The sequence below is a fragment of the Platalea leucorodia genome, assembly GCF_965183815.1.
Source record: "Platalea leucorodia genome assembly, chromosome: 3".
In the NCBI taxonomy this organism is placed as follows: Eukaryota; Metazoa; Chordata; class Aves; order Pelecaniformes; family Threskiornithidae; genus Platalea; species Platalea leucorodia.
The window spans coordinates 58,571,385-58,594,200 of record NC_138825.1 but is presented as its reverse complement, the minus strand read 5'-3'; the positions used below and the strand labels follow the sequence as shown (position 1 = coordinate 58,594,200).

The following is a 22,816-nucleotide window of genomic DNA, read 5'->3' as shown; positions in this document are numbered from 1 at the left end:
GAGAAACCAGTATATGCTGGGGGCTGCCCAGCTGGAAAGCAGCTTTGCAGAAAAGGACCTGGGAGTCTTGGTGGACTTCAAGTTGAACATGAACCAGCAACGTGCCCTCGCTACAAAGAAGGCAACTGATATCCTTGGCTGCATTAGACAAAGTATTACCAGCAGGTCAAGGGAGGTGATCATTCCCCTTTATGCAATGCGGGTGAGGCCACACCTGGAGCACTGTGTCCAGTTCTGGGCTCCTCAGTACAAGAGAGACATGGACATACTGGAGGGAGTCCAATGAAGGGCCACAAGGATGATTAAGGGACTGGAGCATCTAATATATGCGGAAAGACTGAGTGAGCTGGGACTGTTTAGCTTGGAGAACAGGCTGAGGGGGATCTTATTAATGCATGTAAATACCTGAAGGGAGGGTGCAAAGATGATGGAGCCAGGCTCTTTTCAGTGCTGCCAAGTGACAGGACCAGAAGCAATGGGCACAAACTGAAACACAGGAGGTTCCCTCTGAACACCAGGAAACACTTTTTTATTGTGAGGGTGACTGAGCACTGGCATGGGTTGCTCAGAGAGGCTGTGGAGTCTCCATCCTTGGAAATATTCAAAAGCTGTCTGAACATGGCCCTGGACAACCACCTGTAGGTATCCTTGCTTGAGTAGGGGGCTGGACTAGATGACCTCCAGAAGTCTCTTCCAAGCTCAACCATTCTGTGATTCTGTGGAAAAACAGAATCTCTAAACTGACAGAAGTCTCTCACTGAAGTTATCACTTCTCTCATATGTTTTTGCTCATCGGTGGAGCCTGCCTGGCAGAGAAGTGGCTGTGAACAACACTGGGTTGTAGAGCTCCCTTTGCAACTGGCTCATGGGTGTATTTGCCAAATGGAGGAGTAATGGATAGCAAGCTTAAAGTCTGCATTGTCCTGCAGGGTCACTATCCCATCCTGTTTAGCCCTCAGGTCTCAGTAAACTGATGAGTAACCCAAAACCTCCCAAAAAAGATTAAAACCTACCCTGTATTGCCAGCCTTGCATGAAAATGATGACCCTCCTAAACTTGCAAATAACTGTAATATTTTGCATTTATTTCAGAGCTTTCTGAGGATTATTGCTCTCTGATTTTCCCTGGTAACAACAAGAGCTAGAAATAGATCTGATTTTTTGGGTTTGTTTTACAGTTGAACCTGTGATAAAGAAATAAATAATTTGCTATCAGGAAATTGAGCTTTATAGAGAAACATCCACCACTGTCAGAAGCACAGTAAAATCATGACATTTGGTCCAGTTTCAGATTGTTCCAGTGACTACATCTGGTAGTTACACTACATTCACATCTGAAGCTGCTGTTATGCCCCTGGTCGGTAGCATTGGTTTTACTGGTAATAACTCGGCCTTCCACAGTTTTCTCTTTTTTTCTGTGCTGCTCTTAATGTCTCCTATTAGGAGTGAAACTTAAAAGTATCTCCTAATCAATGTTCACCCATGTTCAGTGAAATGAAAGATTGTTGACTCTCATAAGTCAGTTTTCAGAAGAGGAAACTTTAATTTACTTCTTGAGGAAAAGTTTGCCACTGGAGACTTGCTAATGTGTTGTATTCTTATGGAAAACTGAATCCAAATCCTGCTGGTGAGGCATTTTATGAATTTTGTGGTAGATTCATTTAAATATAGGTTTTCTGTTTGTTTAAGACAAAAACAGTTTTACTGAAAACTGTTTGTTTATTTCATAAGATATCTATCAGACTCCAAACACTAGTGCTTTGGAGAAAGAGGTTGCTTTTGTTTGTTCATAAGTCAACAAAATTTGGAAAGGCGATTTTGTGAGTTACAGCGGATTTCATTGCTGCAGTCTGGAATTAGAGGTTTCTCTTGTGCAGAGCAAAACATATTTTTTATAAGATGATGCTGGGCTTCTGAACAGCACTAAAAACATTTAAAAGTTGCTGAATTCCAGGCTTAGGATTAGTTTGTTGAAAATTTACTTCAGCTTTCAGGAACACTGGGAAAGAAAACCAGAAATGTATCTTAATTCATGAAATCTCACTCAGCAATGATTTTATTACAGATTTATCACTGATTTTATCCAGGAAAACTAAAAGCAGTACTGGCTGGGGAAGCTGCCCTTCCTTCCCCAATTAATTTCCCAACTCCTCCCACAAAATATGAAGAGATGGGGATCCATCACCCCTGTCAACTTGTAGCAGGATACCATCATTGCTGCTGAATAATAAATGTACATTTGCAAATTCTTTTTGCTACCCCGAGCTCTTACTAGGTAATCAGTTTTTTCCTTAGTCTGTATACAAAGAGGGCCCTAGCAGATGATTTACATAATATGGGTATTAACCCTTTCATGAAAGATGAGCCATAGACAATGTTATTTTGCTTTAGATCATCAATAAGGTTAGTGGAAAGATCTACTTCTCCCTCGGTTGTTTACAGAGAGCCACATCCTGTCTCTGCATTGCTCTTCGTGGTGTACAACTTTATGTTGGTTAAAGATGAAATGACCATACTGTAGTATCATGGCAAAAAGACGTGAAATTGCCCCACTACATAGGTTTTGTGCAAGGAGAGCTGATTCATATTTGTTTTTCTTAATATCACTTTGGGTAGCTCTAAAGGAAAGTAATTAGTATGACTGTGTGACCAAGGATTCACTGAGGCCATATGTTATTTCCACATGTGCTAAATAGGCCGTTACTTTCTTTGGAATGAAGACACGAAGGGCGGCCCATGTAGGATGGGGAAATAGCGGAGCCTCCAATAGAGGCGATGTGTTTTCTCATTGCTTTTCTTTGTCTGTTGTCATGGAGAATAGTCTGAGAGAGAGAGAGGCAGTGGTAGAATTAAAAAAAAAAAAAAAAGAAAAGGAAAAAAGAATAAGTGATGATTAAGCAGGAGTCTGGGATTATTCATTCCTGGTAAAGCCTCCCACAAGTGTGTTGTTCAGGTCATGTCAAATAGGCACCAGATAAGCACACAACTGCGATATGCAGTTCTGCACTCTGATACATGCTGCAAAGATCACTGGTTAGAGAAAGTTCTAGCTCTTGTAAATACTGGTGACAGTGGTCTCTTCTATTACTGTTTCCAGATGGTGTAGCTTTATTCACCTTTAATTTGCCTGTGAGAAGAGCCATCAGATCCTTCAAGAGTAATATGAAATGGGGTTTTGTTTCCCTGAAAAGCTGGCTGGCTAGGCAGAGGGGCTGCATTAGGGATGTTCATAGCGTAGCTCTGCAGCGGATCAGGTAGCTACCAGCTTTGCATAGCAACGTTGTGGCCAAGCATATTAAATGATACATCACCTTATCCAGCATTTGTCATCCAGAGGCTTCAAAACCTTCCTAAAAATAGAAGAAAGTGAATGCTTTTGTTCCCATGCTAGAGATGGAAAGGTTGAGGCAAAGAGAAGTCAAGTGCTTCGTCCACAATCGCACGACGAACTAGCCTGTCTGGGGAGAATTTACTTCAAAAGACAGACTTTACATTTCTAATGACCTCTTTTTCAGTCCATGGTCTTCTGTTTTAGTTTCATTATCTATGTGTTTATGTGGGATGAAATATATAGACTGCAAATGAGTAAATATAATTAAACTGTGTTATTTTTACTGTGACTGAAACTCTCATATATGGCATGGCAAACTTCTGGCATATTTATGTTTTATGGTTTGGATAATCTGCCAGGTTTGTGTGATTTTTGTTTTTTTTCTTTTTTAAGAAATATTGTGAAACTCTTACATAGGGGGAAATACTTTCTCTGCACTAAATAAAAAAGGGGAGTGGAAAATAATTTTTTTTTTTTCTTTTTTCAGAATTGCTTAGAATGAGCTAAAGGACAATCAAACACCTGGCATGTATTTTTAATCTCCCCATGTTTGTAAATCCTCCCTGTGGAGTGTAATGAAGCGTTAAAATACTGGAGTTCTAACTTCTATTTTTTAACTTCTGAATACAGAATACAATTCAGGCAAACGTAGCAAAGTAGAAGCTGCCTGTGGGTGTGAAACAGGAAGCACTAGTAGACAGACACATGTATAACAGAGTTACATTTGCTCTTGCTCAACTAGATATACATCAATTTTAATTAACAGGTTTTATGCTTCAGCTACTAACGTCCCTTCAGCAGTGAGTGGGTTATGCGTTTCCATCCTGCATATACCACCAGCATCACCACCACGTCCTTTTCTATCTTCCCCCTCCCCTTTCTACACAAATGTTGCAACACAATCTGAAATTTCCTCTTTTCTTTCCTTCCTGCATTTCTTACAGGTTCCCCTGCGTCAGAAGACAAAAAAGAAAAGTCAAGGTAATGAAAGATTGTTTTTTCTTTTCTCTTCTGGGTTCCTCTTTTGTTATTTTCTTAGTATGTCTTATTCTTGGGAGGGTGAGGATTTTATACTGCTACTCAGCTGCTGGAAGGCTGCTTTTTAACTCCACCGATTCTTGCACTGATTCTGAGGAAAATGACAACGTGCTGTTCCTTTGGACTGAATCCTTGTGGTATGTTAATTGTATCAAAGCTGGAAATCAGTGAGGTAGAATCAGCTGCATGCGCATACACACACACACACACACTAGCGGTTTTCAGGTACTTGGCATAATAGTTTTCTCTAGCTGACTTAAATAGATGTATTCTTTTCAGTGCAGCTGTGTGAAGGGAAATACAGGCATGCTTCTCTTAAAAGAATCAAAGGATATATTTGTAATTTACAAAAACTCGTGTATGGTTATCTTAGCATTAATTAGTGTCTGCATCATCTATAGCTTACTATTTTGTTTCTGCACATCAGAATGCCTTTCAAGTGAATATATGTTACTGTCACAGCCATTATAAAACTGTATGACTTCTAAGTATATTTTAAGATATGCTTGGATGACTCGCTGAGATTGCTAAGTAAGGTTGATATCTTCAATTGGCAGCATCGTCTTTCCTGGTAATGCACTTTTAAACAAGAAGAACGCTGTATTTTTAATGGCACAGGGTTCTTTATAATGAGCCGACGGAGGATATCGTGTAAAGAGCTGGGGCAAGCCGATTGCCAAGGATGGCTCTACAAAAAGAAGGAAAAAGGAGCTTTCATTGGCAACAAATGGAAAAAGTTCTGGTGCGTGCTGAAGGAGTCATCACTGTATTGGTACAGCAGTCAGCTGGTGAGTACAGCGTCCGTCCAGCTCTGGGTACCGGGCAAGCAGCGTCTGATGGGACTGAGTGAAGGGGAGCTGGGGTCACAATTTAAATGTGCCCTGGAGACGTACAAATGACTGGGTTTATTTTTCAGCCCTGACATTTCTTGTAATCTGGGAAGCATCTATGTGAATGTGAAACATGCGGAAAACTATGTGTTTTCTAGTTCAGTAAGTACTTGTGAAATGTTAACTTGCTGTCTGTTCTGCCCTTTAAAGAGCTGCTCTTTGCAGGCATTGGTAGCATTTGAAATTGGGAAAGGTTTTTCTGGGTTGGGCAGTTTGCAGACACTCACTATCAAGATTCAAACCAGGAATGCTTCTTCACTTCTGATTAATTTTCTGAAAACTCTCTCCTGCTTCTCTCTCCACCCCCTTCCACACTGAGATTAATCTGTTTATTTGTTTGCTTTTTTGTTTGGCTCCCCCCCCGCCCCCTCCTTTTTTTTTTTTTTCTTTCTTTTTTTCCCAGTGTACACTGGTAGGGTTGCAGGTATGAACACTGTCAGTTGGTGATGTTTTTACTCCTGGTCTTGCTGATATCTTGCTGATATCTTGCTGATATCTCATCCAGAGCATTGTAATTAAAGGTTCTCAAAGGTTTTTGTTTATTTCTGTTGCAGTAATCCCCATTAAAAATCTTGCTGTTTCATTCAAGTTACCAATAAAATAGTTTAAACCATAAAAAAAAATCCCGAAAGCCTAAACGAAACTTTACTTGTGTAAAGAGTATTTCACGTTCTCCCTTCAGTTATGGGTTCAGTGTTGGAGCTTTTTAACAGAATAAAAACTTTGACCTTTCTTAAATGGCATTTAAAGATGGTATTACCTATTCTTTTTTTGGGGAAAAGCGAAAACAACTCTGCTGGTCTTGGGCTGTTGTTTTTTGTGGTGTTATGATAGTCTGATTTAGCTTCCTTTCAAGACCAAGTCAAATACATGCGTAAGAGAAAGAGAAAGAAAGAAAAGAAATAGGAAGAGTAGAGAAAAAAAAGAAAAAAGACTTTGCTTTTCCAATGCTTGCAGTATTTCTGCTTAAAAGACATGGCCTGGCAGATATACTCATCAGTGGCATTAATACCCTGCAAACCCTTATTAACATTGACTATTCTAGATCGCTGCTTGCAGTTGTGCTTCCGACCAAGCAGTGTTAAGAAAAGTGAGTTGGCTGGCTGACATAAAGTTGGGAGGAAATAAAATGAGGCAAGACTAGGCAAATTTTGCATTCTGGGAAGAGAAGGGTGGTGGGGGAGAGGAACAAAGTTGTCCAATTCCTTTACTTAGAATCACAGAATCATAGAATCGTTAAGGTTGGAAAAGGCCCTTAAGATCATGGAGTCCAACCGTTAACCTAACACTGCCAAGTCCACCACTAGACCATGTCCTTAAGCACCACATCTACCAGTCTTTTCAATACCTCCAGGGATGGAGACTCAGCCACTTCCCTGGACAGCCTGTTCCAGTGCCTGACTACTCTTTCAGTGAAGAAGCTCTTCCTAATATCCAAACTAAACCTCCCTTGGCGCAGCTTGAGGCCCTTTCCTCTTGGCCACTTGTCGTGGCCTCGCTAAATTCCCTTCTCAGGATCCAGGGAAGCCATGGTCATGCTGATCCCGGTGCTACTAGACAGCATCTGAAGTTTGGGTGAACTTGTCCTTTTGGTTCACGCCTGCTCTCCTGCTGTCACTGATGCCTCAAAATGAACAAGGCTGAAGAATGGGTGGCAGCCTCATTCTGATTTATTTCATATACTCGAAAGAGCTCATATGGCTTCAAAATACTATTGGCTTATGTCAGCCCTGACTTCTCACCTATCACAGTTGTTCTTGTAAACACACTAACTGGTAGCACCTCTATGCTTTCAACTTCTGCTGACTTTCACACATTATTTTACATTAAAAACCTGATGTTTCTTTGGACAACTTAAAGTGCAACCTCTGCATGATTGTAGATTTATGCAATGTTTGCAGAATGGAAGTAATTAGGGGGTGTGGGAAGGAGAGGAGGTGTCCTTTGCTTAGATCTGTTTACTTAAATTGATGAGAGCAGAGCCATGGTCAGAGTCATATCTGAGATGAATTAGACCTGTTGTGCTTTCACAGATATTTTCACCTCTAGATTGATGAAGCAGGAATAGCAGTGACAAATTCACTGGCTTGCTTGATATTTCTTTTTACTTCTGTGTCTGGCCTGGCTTTAATACTGCCTGCACTTCCACCACCTTCAGTGGAGTTAATCCTCAGTCCCAACGGGCCATCCAAGATGACAATCTTAAGTTCATAGTTGTGTTGAAAGAGGAGGAGTCCTGCTCCTCATGTGCCTGAGGCTTCCTATGACAGGCCCTCTTCGAGGCTGAAGCGAAAGGTGGTGGTGGAGGAGTGGGGCTGAGGTCGGAGGAACTGGGACACACTGGCTGCCTGTAGCTTTGCCTGACCAGCTTTGTACTTGTGGGAAATGAGTGTTTTGTTCGTGGCTGTGTGGAAACCACAGTCGACCAGACACTGGCAACTGTAGCATAGCAACAGGGTGCTGGACCTAACCTTTTTTTCTAATGGAGATGGAGGAAATAGGGAGTGGGTGGAATTTGTATGGGAATGTGCGTTGGCCCGGATTTGGGTAGGTAACCTCAGCTGACATGGTGTTCTCAGTGAAGTCTGTCTTCAGGCACTTCTGAAGCTCTGGATGTTTCTGTCGCTCTGATCTAATTTGCCTTCAAGCCACTCTGGTTCTGGGTCTTGCACGTGAGGCAGATAGGGGAAGGAGATATAGGACACTTGTGGTAATATTTTCAGACAGTAGCTCTTTCAATTTAACATAAAATAACTTGTGAAAGCCACAGCTCAAAAGAGAAAAAATAGTAAAATGCCAAGAAGGGTCAGCAACAGCAGATCAGACACCCTGAGAGTCAAGGTTATCCTTTGCTCAAAGCAAATGAGCACACAGGCAAATCCAAATTAGCTTTCAACCAGCTAGCTAAGGTACTGGGAGTGGTGAAGCTAGGGCCCCAGTGGTCTCAGCAGGCTTGGGTAGACTGCCCTAAAACCTCTTCCCATGTATGCTTGCTCTTTCTATAAAACACGGATACCACATGAGGCATGTAAGCTTGTTTTTGCAGCATGGACGTGCCCCCATCCTGGGGAGGGGAAGCTCTTTGGACTAGGAAGAAACACAGAAAGGCTGGTTTTGCAATGGAAACATGGAAAATGTCAGAAAATTAATCTGAGCCATCAGACTCTCTGGGTGCATTCAGGAACACCAGACTCCTTGGACAACTGCTCTTTGTTAGCGTTTGGTTCCATCTTTCAAGTACTGCTCTCTGTAGACAGCTGCCTTGAAGACAAGGGTTTAAAGAGGACAGTGTGTGATCCTGCCTGCCCCTTTAGCAGTTTTAGTTCTCATACTGAAACCCTGGACAGAATCAGTGCTCCTGCATACGAAGAGGGGTAGAGGGGGAAGATCGTCACATATAATCCCGGGCTCCTGGCTCTTGCAGTTGTTGAGACTGTGTTGGATAGTGTTGGCTGGAAAGGGACCGAGGACTAAACGCCTCTGGCTTGTGGGCCTTTAGGATAGCTCGGCTGGTTTTCCAAGTAGAGTTGAAATACAGTTTTGCAGGATGTGTTAATGATCGTTGTCATGGGGATTCAGCTGAAAAGAAATATAAATATAAAATCAAAGGGTTGCAGGCTGTGATCTACTGTCACTATTTATCTTTGGGTTTTTTTTTTCCCCCGTTCACTGCATTTAAATTGGTCCTCACTCCAACAGCTTTTTGCCAGGAGCTGTATAATTGCAGTCTTTTAAAACAGAAACCTTTCACCTTTGAGTTATAGTTGCTGCTTATGTGAGCGATAAAAAGTCATTGATGTCAGTTGATTGTGCCGAGGGCTTCGAGGACCTCTAGTCCGATATGTTACACAAATTTTTCACAGTTCTATAGGTTGCCTCACTAGTGTACTTGATAGAGAGAAAAAAGACTAAAAAGGCTTGAGGACTGAACTGCTCCTGGGTCTTCTGGGAGCAGCACTGAAATACTGTGATGAAACCATCAGGAGTACCCTGAATTGCAGATTGGAGCTGTTCCACAATAACTAGATACTTTCACTTCACAGCATTATTTTTAAAAATCTTTCTGCATCACTGCATTCACTTTAAATATTGAAAAAGATCTATTAAAAAAACATTTACTAAATCTCCTAAAGCCACAAAATTTAGACAATGTATTGAGGCAAGATAAAAAGGACATTAGGCTCTTTCATTGGATTCATGCATTGTGTTTCATAAATATGTTTGAATTTTTTTTGAGTGAAAACCTTTTTCTGTGAAAAAGTGGTTACTTTCTTTTTTGCCCCAAGCATTTGCAGAGACTGTTGTTATTGAAATGATTTTCTTACAATTGGGCATAGCACAAAGTGCAGATTTATATGTTAGGCTAACCTGTATAAAAGCCACAAGACATAACAGCCCATTCTTTTGAACATCCTAATTAAATAGGAAACAGGTCAAGGTTCTTTTAATCTGAGATTTTTTAGGGCTATTTTACATCATTGCAATAAAATCTGAAGGAAGTTCGAGTGAAATGTGTGGGTTAAATAACAGCATGCTCAAAGTCACATTAAAGGTAACATTTTGGAGAAAATATTTAGGACTTCTATACACTTTTAATGTTGTAAAATGTCATTTTTATCCCAAGAATGACTGAAAAGATGACTTCCCTATGTTCTGTTCCTAGAGTTTATTTGGAATTCTGTTTGCTGACTGTAATAACGCTCATAAGGTTTTACTGTTATGTTTTGTTTTCCTTTTTTTCCTTCCTTTTTTTCTGATAATTATGGAACTACATATCCATCACCCCCCTGTTTTCTGTTACAGAGATGGCACATCTGAGACGTGTACCAATGGTGTATTTAAAAAAAAAAAAAAAAAGATATGTTATTCCTAAAATTCACACCATTATCCTCTTTCCTTTCATTCATACGTAAAATGAAACATTAATCTTTTCTTATAAACAAGCAAATGTGAAATCACGGACAGAATTCATATAAAACCTGACCACATTGAACATAATCTTTTACCACCTGGAACATGCCAAATGGTGCATAAGAAGTCTGGGTATTTCTCTGTTGTAAAACTTGGTAAATGTAGTTACTGAAATCAAAGCCTACAGACCTATTTCCATTAGCAAGTTAGAGAATATTCCTCTAATTTAGATACTCATTGGATATGTCAGTGGTTCAAGTCCAAGTTCCATCTCCACATGCGTGGAAAGAGTCCAGGTAGAGTGTCCCTACACTGGCTTACAGGATCCTGATAATTCAGTAGCCCAGTACAAAATCTGAATGATCAAATATTTGTATAAAACAAAACTGAATTTACAGCAGAGGCAGCGACTTATCTAATGGTGTTGCATAGACTTAATGTCCTCATGAGTGTCTGTGCAGCACCCTAAGTGATTTATAGGATGCAGTCTAGACCAATGGCTACTGCACCAGTAGGTGAAACTGGCTGAGCTGTAATTGCAGCTGTAACATGTAAGGCCAAAAACCCCTGCAAATCCTAGTCACCCACTCACCCACCTAATGGTTTACCTAGCTCAGGCCATGGATTTATTGGTGCGTGGGTGAGAATGTACCTGGGTATATTCCTTTTTACAGGGTCTTTCTTTTTCTTTCTTTCTTTTTTTTTTTTTTTTTTTTTAACTGGGCTTATTGATTGATGCTGCAGAGAAATAACTGACATCGTACACATTTCTCATCCAGCAATGTGTGTAATAATGGCTTTGATACCCCATGAACTGCTTTTCTTGAGGTTGGTCTCTGGTGTTCTTACGCTGGTCTTGGGAACCAAACAGGAATTTCAGTGTTCTTGCTGCACCTGTTTTAGTGAGTGACCACTCTTTTTGGTACAGAAACACAGGATAGTACATTCTCTATCTTTAGTGCAATGCAGCGCATGAATAGAGCTCCTCCTTTACTCACCACTACTCATTCGCTCATCCCTATATAATTAGTGTACTATGGATCTGGATTGGAAATACTAGCTCAAGGTCTAATTGACAGAAATATACATAAAAAACCTCTCACCTTTTAAAAAATCTTGTTACTTTTTTTCCTTAGTTAACTGTTATTTTGTCTCAATAAGTTTAGTCTCCCTAAATTGCAACCTGTGGAATGGAAACAAAAGCTCCCCAAGCCAGCCTCTAAACAAGTTTGACAGGTACAAATATAATCAGAGAAAGTTAAAAGCCCACAACTGCAAATAAGCACATTTCTGTACAAATGAAGCCACGTTCCAAAATCAAGATTTTTTTCATCCCAGATGCCAATGAACATCATTGTTTCTTCAGTACTAAAAGAAAATAACAACCCCCTCCTTCTACCACTTTTTTTTTTTTTTTTTTGGTCCTGGAGCAGGTAAAACCATTTACTGGTGAAGATGCAAAATACAAAACTCACATATGAATATTTAATACATATAAACTGCAGGAATGATGGTTATGCCATGATTTACTGTGTACCAAAGAACAGATATGCAGAGGTGCAGGGAAGCCACCCACTAAAAAATCCATTCTGTATCCATATTTCAATTCTCAGAGATTCATACTTCCAAGCATTAAAACTCAAAGACTTGTCTCGATGAACATCTTTTTATAGTCTCTTCAATATTCATGCATAATGTGACTTGAGATGCTGTCAGTCATCTTCATTTATCCTCTGTCTTTGTAATTGCTGTGTATATTTTACCTGCTTTAACTCAGTGTACGTTTTCAGAATTTTAATGTGCCCAGGGATAAGGTCTGGGAGCAGCAAAAAAGTGATTCAGGAATGAACACCTTCTGTATTTCGAAAGTACAGTTTTTCCTGACATTATGTGCTACAGACTCTTGTCTACATTATTGCTCCTCTTCAGAGGAGTCCTAGTCTTACTGCTGCTGATCGGGTGAATGTAGACAGATGTAGTAAAGGAAGATGTTTCAGCTGCAGGCAGCAAGAACAGGGATTTGAGGCCAACTGGTAACTTCAGTTTTGCTGCAGCCACTCTCTGATACAGAGTCCAGCTGACCCAGAACAGAGATGCCAATGCTCAGTAAACACTCTCCTGTCCAGAAAGGGGTACCTGCATATAAAGAGTGTACTGTAAATATCTGCCTGGCTTTTGTTACCTCCTGTACCATGCCTAAAAATTTCTGGGTGGGGAGCGATGGCTGGGTGGCCAAAGCCATCTGATGCTGGTTTGCGGTGTTTAATGGCAGAGCTCAGCTGCGTGGGACCATCCCCTTGCACTGTTTCACCTCCTGGCATGGGAGCAGCCCATATTGCCTCTGCCTTGCTCACATGCAGGCGTATACAGGTGACCCTACGAAATGGTCCATGTCACAGTTACCCAGGGGAGACCCTCCTCCATATCTACGTATGATAATTTTAGGTCACTTTTGAATTCCCGTCTCTATAGACATGTATTTTTCAAATATACATAGATCGTGATATGTGGTGCTGTTACACATCTGTGTAACATGCATGTGTGCTTTATAATGGAACAAACACTCCTTTGAGATTGTATGTAACATCCATTTATGGACGATATAACCCTTATTCATTCTCTCTTATGGCATCTGTCTCTTTTGAGAGGCTTCTCTTTTTAGAGCTGAGGTTCAGTGGTTTAATTTTCTGTGGTCTGCGCACAAAGTGTGTCTGGTCTCTTTGTCAAAAGAAGTTGTGTGATCACTGATGGCTACAAAGGAATTGGGTTCGTCCACCTTCCTGCTGTCTTTAGTCCTGATTTGATCCAAACCTAAATTTTGCATCTGACAATTTCAGACTCTGGACTAGACTTATGACTTATTAATGAATCTTAGATAAGGGTGCTCTGATACAAATGCTTTGAGGTGAGGAGGAGGGGGAATCTACCTCAACACTACTGTAGGAGTTGAAGATCCTTCCTCTTTCAGGCGCTTTGATATTTGGAAGCCTATAACAAATCCTATACTCACACTCTGCCACTTACACAGACAGGAGTGGTGTCTTTCTAGCATCCAGGACTTGCACAAAGAGTAGCTGGTATAGGAATATTTCTTGTTCCCAAATATCAGTCAAAACATTGGGTGTTAATCTGTCCCCATGGTGATGAGCATATATTTTCACACTATAAAAAGCTGTCAAAAACAAGCACTTGCATGTTAAACATTGTTGAGCATTGGAGTCTGATAGTTTAGCAGTTGGTTGATGTGGTGATTTTTAATTTTTTTTTTTTTTATTGCAGGCTGAAAAAGCAGAAGGATTCATCAGACTTCCAGACTTCAGTGTGGACCGAGCAATTGAATGCAAAAAAAAGCAGTAAGTTTATTTCTTGCCTCTAGTTTTGCATGATTTTTACAACGTTGCAAGAAATTGAATCTCGGTAGTGCCTGACAATGAAGCTGTGGGGAGCTCTTCTGTGTTGTATAAATAATGAGATATTAATTGCGCTAGTGAAAGAAAACCATATTGCAAAAATATTTTTGAAAATTCTCTGCCAGATGTGCTCTGTTAAAACTACAAATAAAAAAGTAGATCAGTATGCCAAATGCTTTTTTTTTTTTTTCTTCTCTTTGTTCACTGATTATGAGTGAGTTGTATTCTATCTTAGATACCTTCTCTTAGGTGGGCAGGTCAACAGCAGTGCAAGTAATGCTGCTTCCCTCCGAGTTGGGACTATTCTTTAGGCTGCTGTGGTGCAACTTTGTTCATCATGGTACAAATTTAAAAATATTCTCTCCAAACTCCATATACAGCATTGACTTCCAGCTGCTTCTGAGTAGACTTGAAAAGTTTGAAGGGATGTTGCTGCTGTTCAAAGTTATAAAGCTCAGCATTGTTTTTGTTCTGTCCCTCAAGACAAAGCCTTCGTTCTGTTCGGGTCTCACGCTGACATTAAGCTGTAGGTGTTCTTGCGACTAACTGTGGGCTTGACTCCTCCAAATAAAGGGGACAGCTGTTTTGAATATGGGAGCTCCATTTTGTTTTCTCAGAGGACAGGTTGAGTCACATACTACAGGGCCATGAGAAAATGTTCCCCTTCGCTTCTGCAGCTCTTGGCTGTCAGTGACTGTCAGTGACTGGGAAGAAAACACATGCTCATCACTTACTTGGGATGGAGTAAGTTACAACTGTGAGGAGTGACCAGGGCTGCTGGGGCCCAGTCAAATAGTGTGTGCTTCCACAGGACAGAGTCAGTCACCTAACAAGGAACAAAAGAGGGAAGCCACACAGTCTCGGGATTGGAGACTATGTTTTAGGAAAAAAAACCCTCTCAAAGGTCTTACTGATGGCTATTCAACTAAAGCGTAGTCTGGGGCTGAGACCAACAGGTTAACTATTGGCATGTCAAGGGACTACCTCCATTTTGTTCGTTTCAGATCTGCCGCCTAGTTGCCTCTTTGGTGCCTCCTAAAACTTGTCTTGGAAAAGACAGTGAAGAGTCAGTCCCTATTCACCCGTTGTGTGTGGCTTGTGATTTTACTGTATTATATATCCCTTCTCTCAACCATCAGTTTTCCATGCTGTGGGGTCTTAGCCTGAGTAATAACTCATGGAAGCTGTTCCATACCTTGGGTCACCCCTGGCACTTTCTCTGAACCTTTTCCACGTTTACTATGCTTTTCTGAGCTGGAGGAAGCAAAGCTGCACACAGTATTCCAGATGTGGGCACACAACGGAATTATGTAATGGCATAATGAAGGTCTTTGTTTTATTCTTCATTCCTTCCTTTTTAGTTCCTGTAGTTTATACACTCTGAATAATGTGTGGCCTAGGAGATGAGCTAAAAATAGACTAGAGTTTTAAGGAAAGAGCTATATGGATGGATAAGCTGATCTGGCTTAATATAGTGGAGTGAATAAATATTTGAAATAGTTCAGTCAGCTATTTTTTTCTTTTCTTATGTAAATTAGTTTTCTTCATATTTCTTCTATTTTTCTTTTCTTGAAGTGCTATTAAGATCAGCCACCCACAGATCAAGACATTTTATTTTGCGGCAGAAAATGTTCTGGAAATGAACACGTAAGTAGGAGCAACTGGCCATGTTTCATCCTGTCTCACGCCTGAGAATAACCTTTGAAAGTTCATTCTCTCACTGTCAAGTGGTCGTTGATAAAGTTATTTGGGGAATTACTGAGTTTGTTTTGTTTTCAGGTCATTTTATAGAAGGAAAATACTATTTCTTCACTAATGACCATTGAAATCAGAATCGCATTATTAGCCTGATTTTGATATTAATCTTCCTGGCATTTGCTGGTATAAATCTCTTTCTGTTAGAGAGGTACAAGGATTTGATAAGTTCATCACCTTGGGAGAAGTGAGGGAAGAAAGGAAAGAGAGGGAAAAGCTTAATAGAGTTTTGTCCCTGAAGTGATCTAGGACTAGAATATAATATTGTCTGCTTTCAGAGTAGCATGTCAGTTAACAAGGAGGGTTAAAGGGATAGAAAGGGCTGTTTCTTTAATAAAAGTAACCATTTACTTCACTGCCAAACTATGTTGCAATTAAATGACCCTCATGACAGATCAGAAATTTTCTTTCCACAAATGTCTGTAAGAACAATAATTCATTCATGCAGTTTTTAATGAAAGAAGTAAAAATGGATATGAAACTGCCATTTTAGAATCCACTGAGCTATCAGAAATAGATATTACTTGCTATCGATCCAGTTTTGGCTGATTTAGATAAATCTCATATCTTCTTTGTCTTTTTTACTTCAGATTGTAGTCTGTTCACAATGCTATTGCATTAAATGGCCAAATACCAGATACAAAGCAGTACAATTTAAATGGGAAGAGAGGTCCTGTAATAGTGAGGTCAGGATTTTAATCATGGCTCTGCTGGTGACTTTTGTGAGATTCTTTATAGGACATTGAGTGTTCTTTCCCTCCACAAACAGGAGAGCTCATACATATTTACCACAACAGAAAAGGATAGAGGTTGAGAAAACGTGTGTGACCTTCCAAAAGGGCAATAGATACAGAAACATGTGATACTACAGTAGCGTATGTAGATATATATTCATAAATCTGTACTCTTTAGCAGCACAGAGCATATTGGTGGGGAGATAACCATCGCTTATGTATTGCTGCATTTCCTACTGGAGCTCCTGAAAGGAATGAGAAGTTCTTGAGGCAGATGGGCTGAGGATGACTGAGAATAAGGGACTGCTGGACAGGAATATTTCTGTAGAGAGAGTAAGTCTCGTTGAGAGAGAAGAGAAGGAAAAGGAAAAACAGAGCTAATGGAGGACATTAGTGAGTCCTAGTAGCCAGTTTGGAGCCCAGCTAGAATTCTCAGTGTCTTAATGGCACTTGTGAAATGTTTAGTCTCATGTGAGTGAGTGAGTGAGTGAGTGAGTGAGTGAAATCTCTGCAGGTGTCCCACCTTTTATGCCCCCAGAATGATTTTCTTCAAACTCCACTTCTCGAGTAAATTTTGTTTTGCTTAAGGCTAGGTAGCCTAGCATTAGAGCAGCTTGCACTACACTGCACTAATACTAATTCCTCACTGTTGTAACTGATGATATTTTCCTTGGCAAAGTATAAAATACATGCGTTTAATACATAAAGTACACGCATACTCACGCATATGTCAAAACAGACTAAAAGACATCTGTTCTCTTGGCTCCAGTCCCGCAAATACGTATGCATGTTAGTGGTTCCACTGAACTCACTGGGGCATTCGCATCTGTCGCGTTACTGGTGTGCATAAATGCTTGACAGATCATGACCTTTTGTAACTCTTCATGCATACATATCTATTAAATCAACAGTGGATTTATTAATAAGGTCATTTGCTTCACTAATTTAGCATGTATTTGCCATTGTCATGCACACATGAAAAGCAAAAGCATGCTGGCTAGCTGCATGCATTTACCTGGCCTGTGGCACATGGTTACTAGTGATCTGCCTGACCTTGTGGTTAATGAAGTCCTGTATTTTTTGGCAAACCTTTTGTTTTGTTTAGATTTTTTTATTTAAAAAAATAATTCTGTTATGATTAGCTGTTAGAAGAAAGTCAATAATCCACTCTTACAGAAATGACACTTTGTTTTCTTGAATTGTTATGTGGCTCTATTGTTCATGCTGCAGTCTAAAAATCCAGTTACTTTGACACTGATCTTACTAGCAAATTTCTTATTGCTTTGGTAGAATCAAGATCAGACACAATGTTTTTTCAGAGTTATAAATCTTAATTCCTGCCCTTCATACATTCCCTATTTAGGCTTGAGCTTTTTTAGTTGTTAGTTTCTTAAAACCTGGATAGATCTGAATGACCTACAGGCCAACACAATATACAAAAAGTATACCCAGGGATTGTTTCTAGCACTAGAAAAATGCAGCCACCTAGGAAGAGAAATGTAAAAAAGTGTGTTAATAGCTTAAACCAACACAGGAAGTGAGACTTACGAAAAACAAAAGTACATGGGGAGTTAAAGGAAGCAGTATAAATGGTCAGCAAGTCTAGTTTTAAATGGCTTAGATTCTTAGACTGTGTTACAATAGCTTTGACCAGGGCAGCTGACATCATCTTCTATGGCTCCTGTGCCTTTTGCTTCATCTGAGGTGAAAGATGACACCTCAACAGCAGGACTAAGCCACTGACATTGTGTTATAGCACACGTACTTTTCCTTTAGCTTCAACAAATACAACTCCTTGGTCATCAGTAGTGCTTTTTTCAGGATCAGGGAAAGGTGTCCCACGCAACTAGTCTTGCTCACCATGGGGAGTATTAGTATTTAGGTAACTGGTGCCTTACTAGAGGATGCTCTAAGAAATAGAAGGAAACTTTGACATTTAGTCTTAAGGTTAGTGAAAATAGATACAGTAACGCCGAACACATCTAAAAGGGGCAAAACTCTGTCCTAACAGCATGCAAGTATCCCTAAATCTATATTTCCTCTGTTTCAAACACAGGTGGCTAAGTAAGCTGGGCATGGCTGTAGACCCTCAGGCACCCAACGGGAAGAATGAGGAAGGTATGCTCCTAACGATGGTTTCAGTGTGTAACTACATCATGTTCTTCACAGTTTTTGCTTGGCCAAATTTTTGTCAGCTCTTTTCTTTCTTTTAAATTGTCAACTTGGGTCTGTCTACCAACTTTGCTCAGAGAAACCACACTGACACAGCACAGAGTAATCACAGAAAAAGAAACAATGGTGAGAAACAGTGCCACTGGGAGACACTCAGTGATCTTGTGAGAGGTGTGTAACTACTTTCTGGCAGTTTGCTGGCTTGCTAAGCCTACCAAGTGGGAAGAGAAACAGCTGTGCTACTCTGGGTTTTGAGTTGGTAAGGTGTATTACAGGAGTTGTGCTATGGCCCGGGAGCTCACTAGTTTCGGAACATCTTGCGTAATGTAGACCTACCTGTCCCTACTGTCTCCTCCATTTCTGGGTGTTTTGACAACAGCAATGTCTGGGGGGTGGGGGTGGTAGTGGTGTACTGAAGCCTACAATTTCCAAGCCCAAGAGTTCATTGTGGAATGAGTAATTTTAAAAGCTCCTTAGCAATTTATTTATTGTTTTAATTTGCACACTGACCTAACAGAACTTTTTGGTGGGCGGATACCTGCACTTGAATCACAAATCTGGGTAGAGGACAAAGCAAGTCACCTATCAGAGTGTTTGGAAAAGCTGCTGGTGAGGACACGCGTGATGGGAGCTGGTTTAGAATGAGAAGCGCTGCAGGTAGTATTATGTTAGCAAACCAGGGATGGACTCTGACCTGAGGAATATGTATCTACTTCTGGGCTTTTGACCCTCCGTTTTTAGAGTCCTGGTACCCAGTGCCTTTTTTAGAACGCTTAGATTGTGAAGGAGCTGGCATTATGAAGAACAAACTGGTATTTGTAGTAGTATGAACACTTAGATGATGCAGCCATTTTGTCTAAGCACTGAAATGCTCCTCTCTGCATCCCTTCTGCTGTTTCCCAGGATAAGTTTGTGGTTTATATTCAGGCTTTGGACATGTAATGCCATTATTGATTAGTCTGATCTGGCTCTGTTTATACTCTAGCTCCATTTATACTCTGCCTTTAAAAGCAGCTTTGGGGCTGGTAAACGTAGATACCACTGATTTCTGGAGATTCAGCAGGTCTCATCAATTTCTTTGTTTTCAGTTCATGGTTCCTCTTTATTTCTTGTCAGGAAACTTGTTAATTTTCATACCCCCAAATTCTTCCAAAATGCCTGTGGCCTCTTTGAACCCAATTTTGTATCAAAACAGTCTGAGATAATTAGGATAAAGGGCTATATTGAGTATTAGGTTGTGTACCAAGAACTGCATGGGAGTGTCCAAACAGGTTGTCCATGTTTTCACAAAGGAGGAGTTTGATGGAAGATGAGGATAGTCAAAATTCTATACATGAAAACAAATTAATTTTTTTTAAAGCCTCAAAACATGTAGTATTGGTTGTGTTGACTGAGTTGAGAATTATAAAACAACTCAAAATGAGTCAGCCCACTAATCTTAATTAAAATAATGACAGAAAGATACAAAATAGTCCACTCAATAACCTCTGCAGCAGGTTATCTAATTACTCTGCGATAAACATAACGTAGCCAAGATTTCTTCAGCTTTTGAAGCTTGTGGCCTGTTTCCTCTTCAGAAAAAGGCACCTCAAACACCTCCTCATCTTTCCAAGCGTGTTTTGTCACAGGTGCTCCAGCAGCTGCCTTGAGTGTGGGTTCAGCACCCCACCAACGCACCTGGGTGGATGCGCCCTCGCAGAGGCATCGCTATCTTTCAGAAAAACACTGTCATTACCCACAGTCACCTCTGTTCCTGCTGACCTGGTTCTCCCCTCTGTATCACACACCATAACTCTTCAGTAGGGTCTTGGCTCTTGTTATGGCAGTTCTTGTGTATTCATGTACTTTCTATGCATTTTAACACCCCCCCAACCCCATTTGCCTATTTAGAGTATCAGAAACAGCTGTTGATTCTTTTTCAGTTCTGTGTGCCTAAAAGGGGAGCTGTAGAAACAATAAGCTTTTTACTAAGAGTTATTCAAGAAGACATTAATAGAGCCTTAGAATTTGATATAGGCCTTATTGCAGCCAGTCTCAGTCCTTTAAGCTAAGATGTGCCAGCACATATTTCTAGTAAACAGAATAGCAGCTATGCTATTAAAAACCCCTATAGTTCTGCAAACAGTATGGGGAGAAAAAGCAATGATCTCTTTAAGTTTCACTTTGTTAACATCTTGGAAACCTCTCTCATGTATAAAATTCTTCTCTCTTAAAACTTTGTTGCTCTCACACTGTGCTTATTAAAACCCCCAAATGACACGCACAAAAAGAAAGTGCAGGCATTAGTTTAGTTAAAAGATGAGATAATCACAGGTGATTTTCCAGAGATCGTGCTAACACACTGCTTTCTAGTGGGGTGAACCCATGAAGTCCAGCTCTAAAAAAGTACTCCCAGAACATAAACAACCCTTGCTTGCTTGGGAAGGGAGCTGGAGGGTTGCTTCCACTGGAGAGACCCAGCTGCTCTTGGGCAGCACAAGCCGCTGCATGCAGCTGGTGGAGCGGGAGGCAGTGCAGAGTGCCGGCTCCTGCAGAGACCACAGGGGCAGCCTCTGCTCTCGTGACACTCGGCACTCACTCATGTTGCTGTCATTAAGCTCCAACTATGTCTTTGCAAACTTTCATATCCGCAGCTCAGTCGTGGGGGTGTGAGTGCTGTCACCCTTCACACATGGTGCAGGGCAGAACACAAGCACTTGCTCCTATAAAGGTTGGATGTGAAAGGCTGATGCGTGCCAGTAGATTTAGCAGAGGGAAGTGATCTGGCCCAGTGGTTACAGGCAGGTCCTGGGAATAGGAGCCAGCAACTTACTGCCTCCCCTTTTCTGTGTCTCATTTTATCAATGATTACCACTTCATTTAATTAACTTTTAAAAAGCGTCTAAGAAAATGTGTTCACCTGCTTCACAGGTGGTTGAAAGAAAAAACAACATGACTGTCTCTCTGCCACATGTCAAGAGATACTGAGACTCTATCAGCTTGCTTCTTATTTAAAAAAAAAAAAAAGATGAGTGGGGTGTATAGTCCTAGAGGACTGTGCTTACTTTTAGTACTAGCTCTGCACATGAACTGCCATGCAGCATGGCGTGCCTATGTGAGTTACCATGTGGTGACAGAAGGCTTTCATGAGACTACTCTATGGTTTCCAAAGCACTGTGCAAGCAGTCCATTTTCTCCCAAATTGCAGCCAAAACACCAATGCCTGTTGCTAGCTCCAGGAAAACTTACTGGTTACAGAGATTAAGGGACAGCATCTACTACTTGCAATGGGTTTCCCTAACGTACACCACAAATGAGGCAGCCTTTCTTTTAAAGGCTGCAAAGAAAAAAAACCCATCCCAAACCTATATGTGAAGCTGTCTAGAGCAGTGCCACCTAGTGTTTCCTGCCATAGCAAATTAGCAAATTTTTTGACCTGAAAAAAAAAAAAGGTTGCCATGAAGTAGTGTAGCATTACCACAAGTGGGTTAATTTTCACTGTAGGAGACACTGACTTGTTACAGCGTGGTCCTCAGCCCAGAACATCCTACTTGGTGATCTTTGGTTACCACAGCGCTGCAAGGAATAAGTGAGTGTTGGTTTAACACTTTGTTTTTGCTCATTTTCCATGTCTCCCTCAGAATGCTACAGCGAAAGTGAACATGATGATCCAGAAATAACAGACACACCACCTCCCCCCTACACAGTCCAACCACCACCTCCTCCTTCGGTAAGTGTTACAATAATTAGCTTGTGTCTAATTGCTAGCCAATTGGAACAAAACTTTCTTGAGGTGGTGGACCTTTGAGGAATAACCTAAAACAGCAGCTGGAAATGTTCACCCTGCATGCCTGTGAAATGAGGATACACTGACTGCCCCTGCCCCATGGCAGAGCGTGCAGTTATTGCAGCCTGTACTGCCGGGAGTCTCACACCGCAAAGAACAGCTCCCTCAGATGGAGGTATATTTATCTCGCTCGAGAAAGGAAAGTGTCACTCTATCTCATATGCATGCCATGTCTTTTCTTTACAAGGTTTTTAACACACTGCCATAACCTAGTTTTTCATACTACTTTTTTTTTTTTTAATCAGTCCCAAATCATCTTTCTTTTTGTGACTCTGGTAGCATCATCCAACAGATTTGTATTTATTTATTTGAGTGAGCTGTTCTAAAGACTGCTGAATTTGAAGCTGCTTTTGTGGCAGTGAAGAGAAGTGAAGGGAAAGAGGCCTCTTCTTACGGTGATAAAATCGGTTCTTTTCCTCTACCTCTGAAAAATAGACTATAAAAAAAGAAAATAAGAATCCTCCCAAAATCTATACTCTTTTTCTCTTGCTGTAGAGTGTTTGTCCAGAATATTTCTTCCTGCCTTGCTTCATTTCATAAATTAGAATAAGCACTATGCGCCCTCATTTGTCTAATCAAATTAACTTGCCTAATTATTAGCCACTTATCACCCTATTAATCTTGTTTCTATGTTGTTGCTTTTCCCAGTGATCTCATCTCCCCTTACATGTGCTTTAAGATATGAGGTTTACTTAATTCTGTGTTTAGAAATGAGTAATTTGGTTTGGGATGGTAATGCAGCTGAAATAA

General features: G+C 40.6%; 1 protein-coding gene across 3 annotated transcripts in view; it reads left to right on the top strand.

Moving 5' to 3' along the window:
* IPCEF1 (interaction protein for cytohesin exchange factors 1) overlaps positions 1 to 22,816 on the top strand; it is a 62,667-nt gene that overhangs the window by 17,397 nt on the left and 22,454 nt on the right. For all 3 annotated transcript variants that reach the window (XM_082305650.1, XM_082305648.1, XM_082305649.1), the window contains 6 exons: positions 4,275 to 4,311; positions 4,987 to 5,156; positions 13,449 to 13,522; positions 15,155 to 15,226; positions 18,125 to 18,186; positions 21,861 to 21,949. In XM_082305650.1, coding sequence (XP_082161776.1) covers positions 4,275 to 4,311; positions 4,987 to 5,156; positions 13,449 to 13,522; positions 15,155 to 15,226; positions 18,125 to 18,186; positions 21,861 to 21,949 — 504 coding nt within the window. The remainder of the gene's footprint in view (positions 1 to 4,274; positions 4,312 to 4,986; positions 5,157 to 13,448; positions 13,523 to 15,154; positions 15,227 to 18,124; positions 18,187 to 21,860; positions 21,950 to 22,816) is intronic.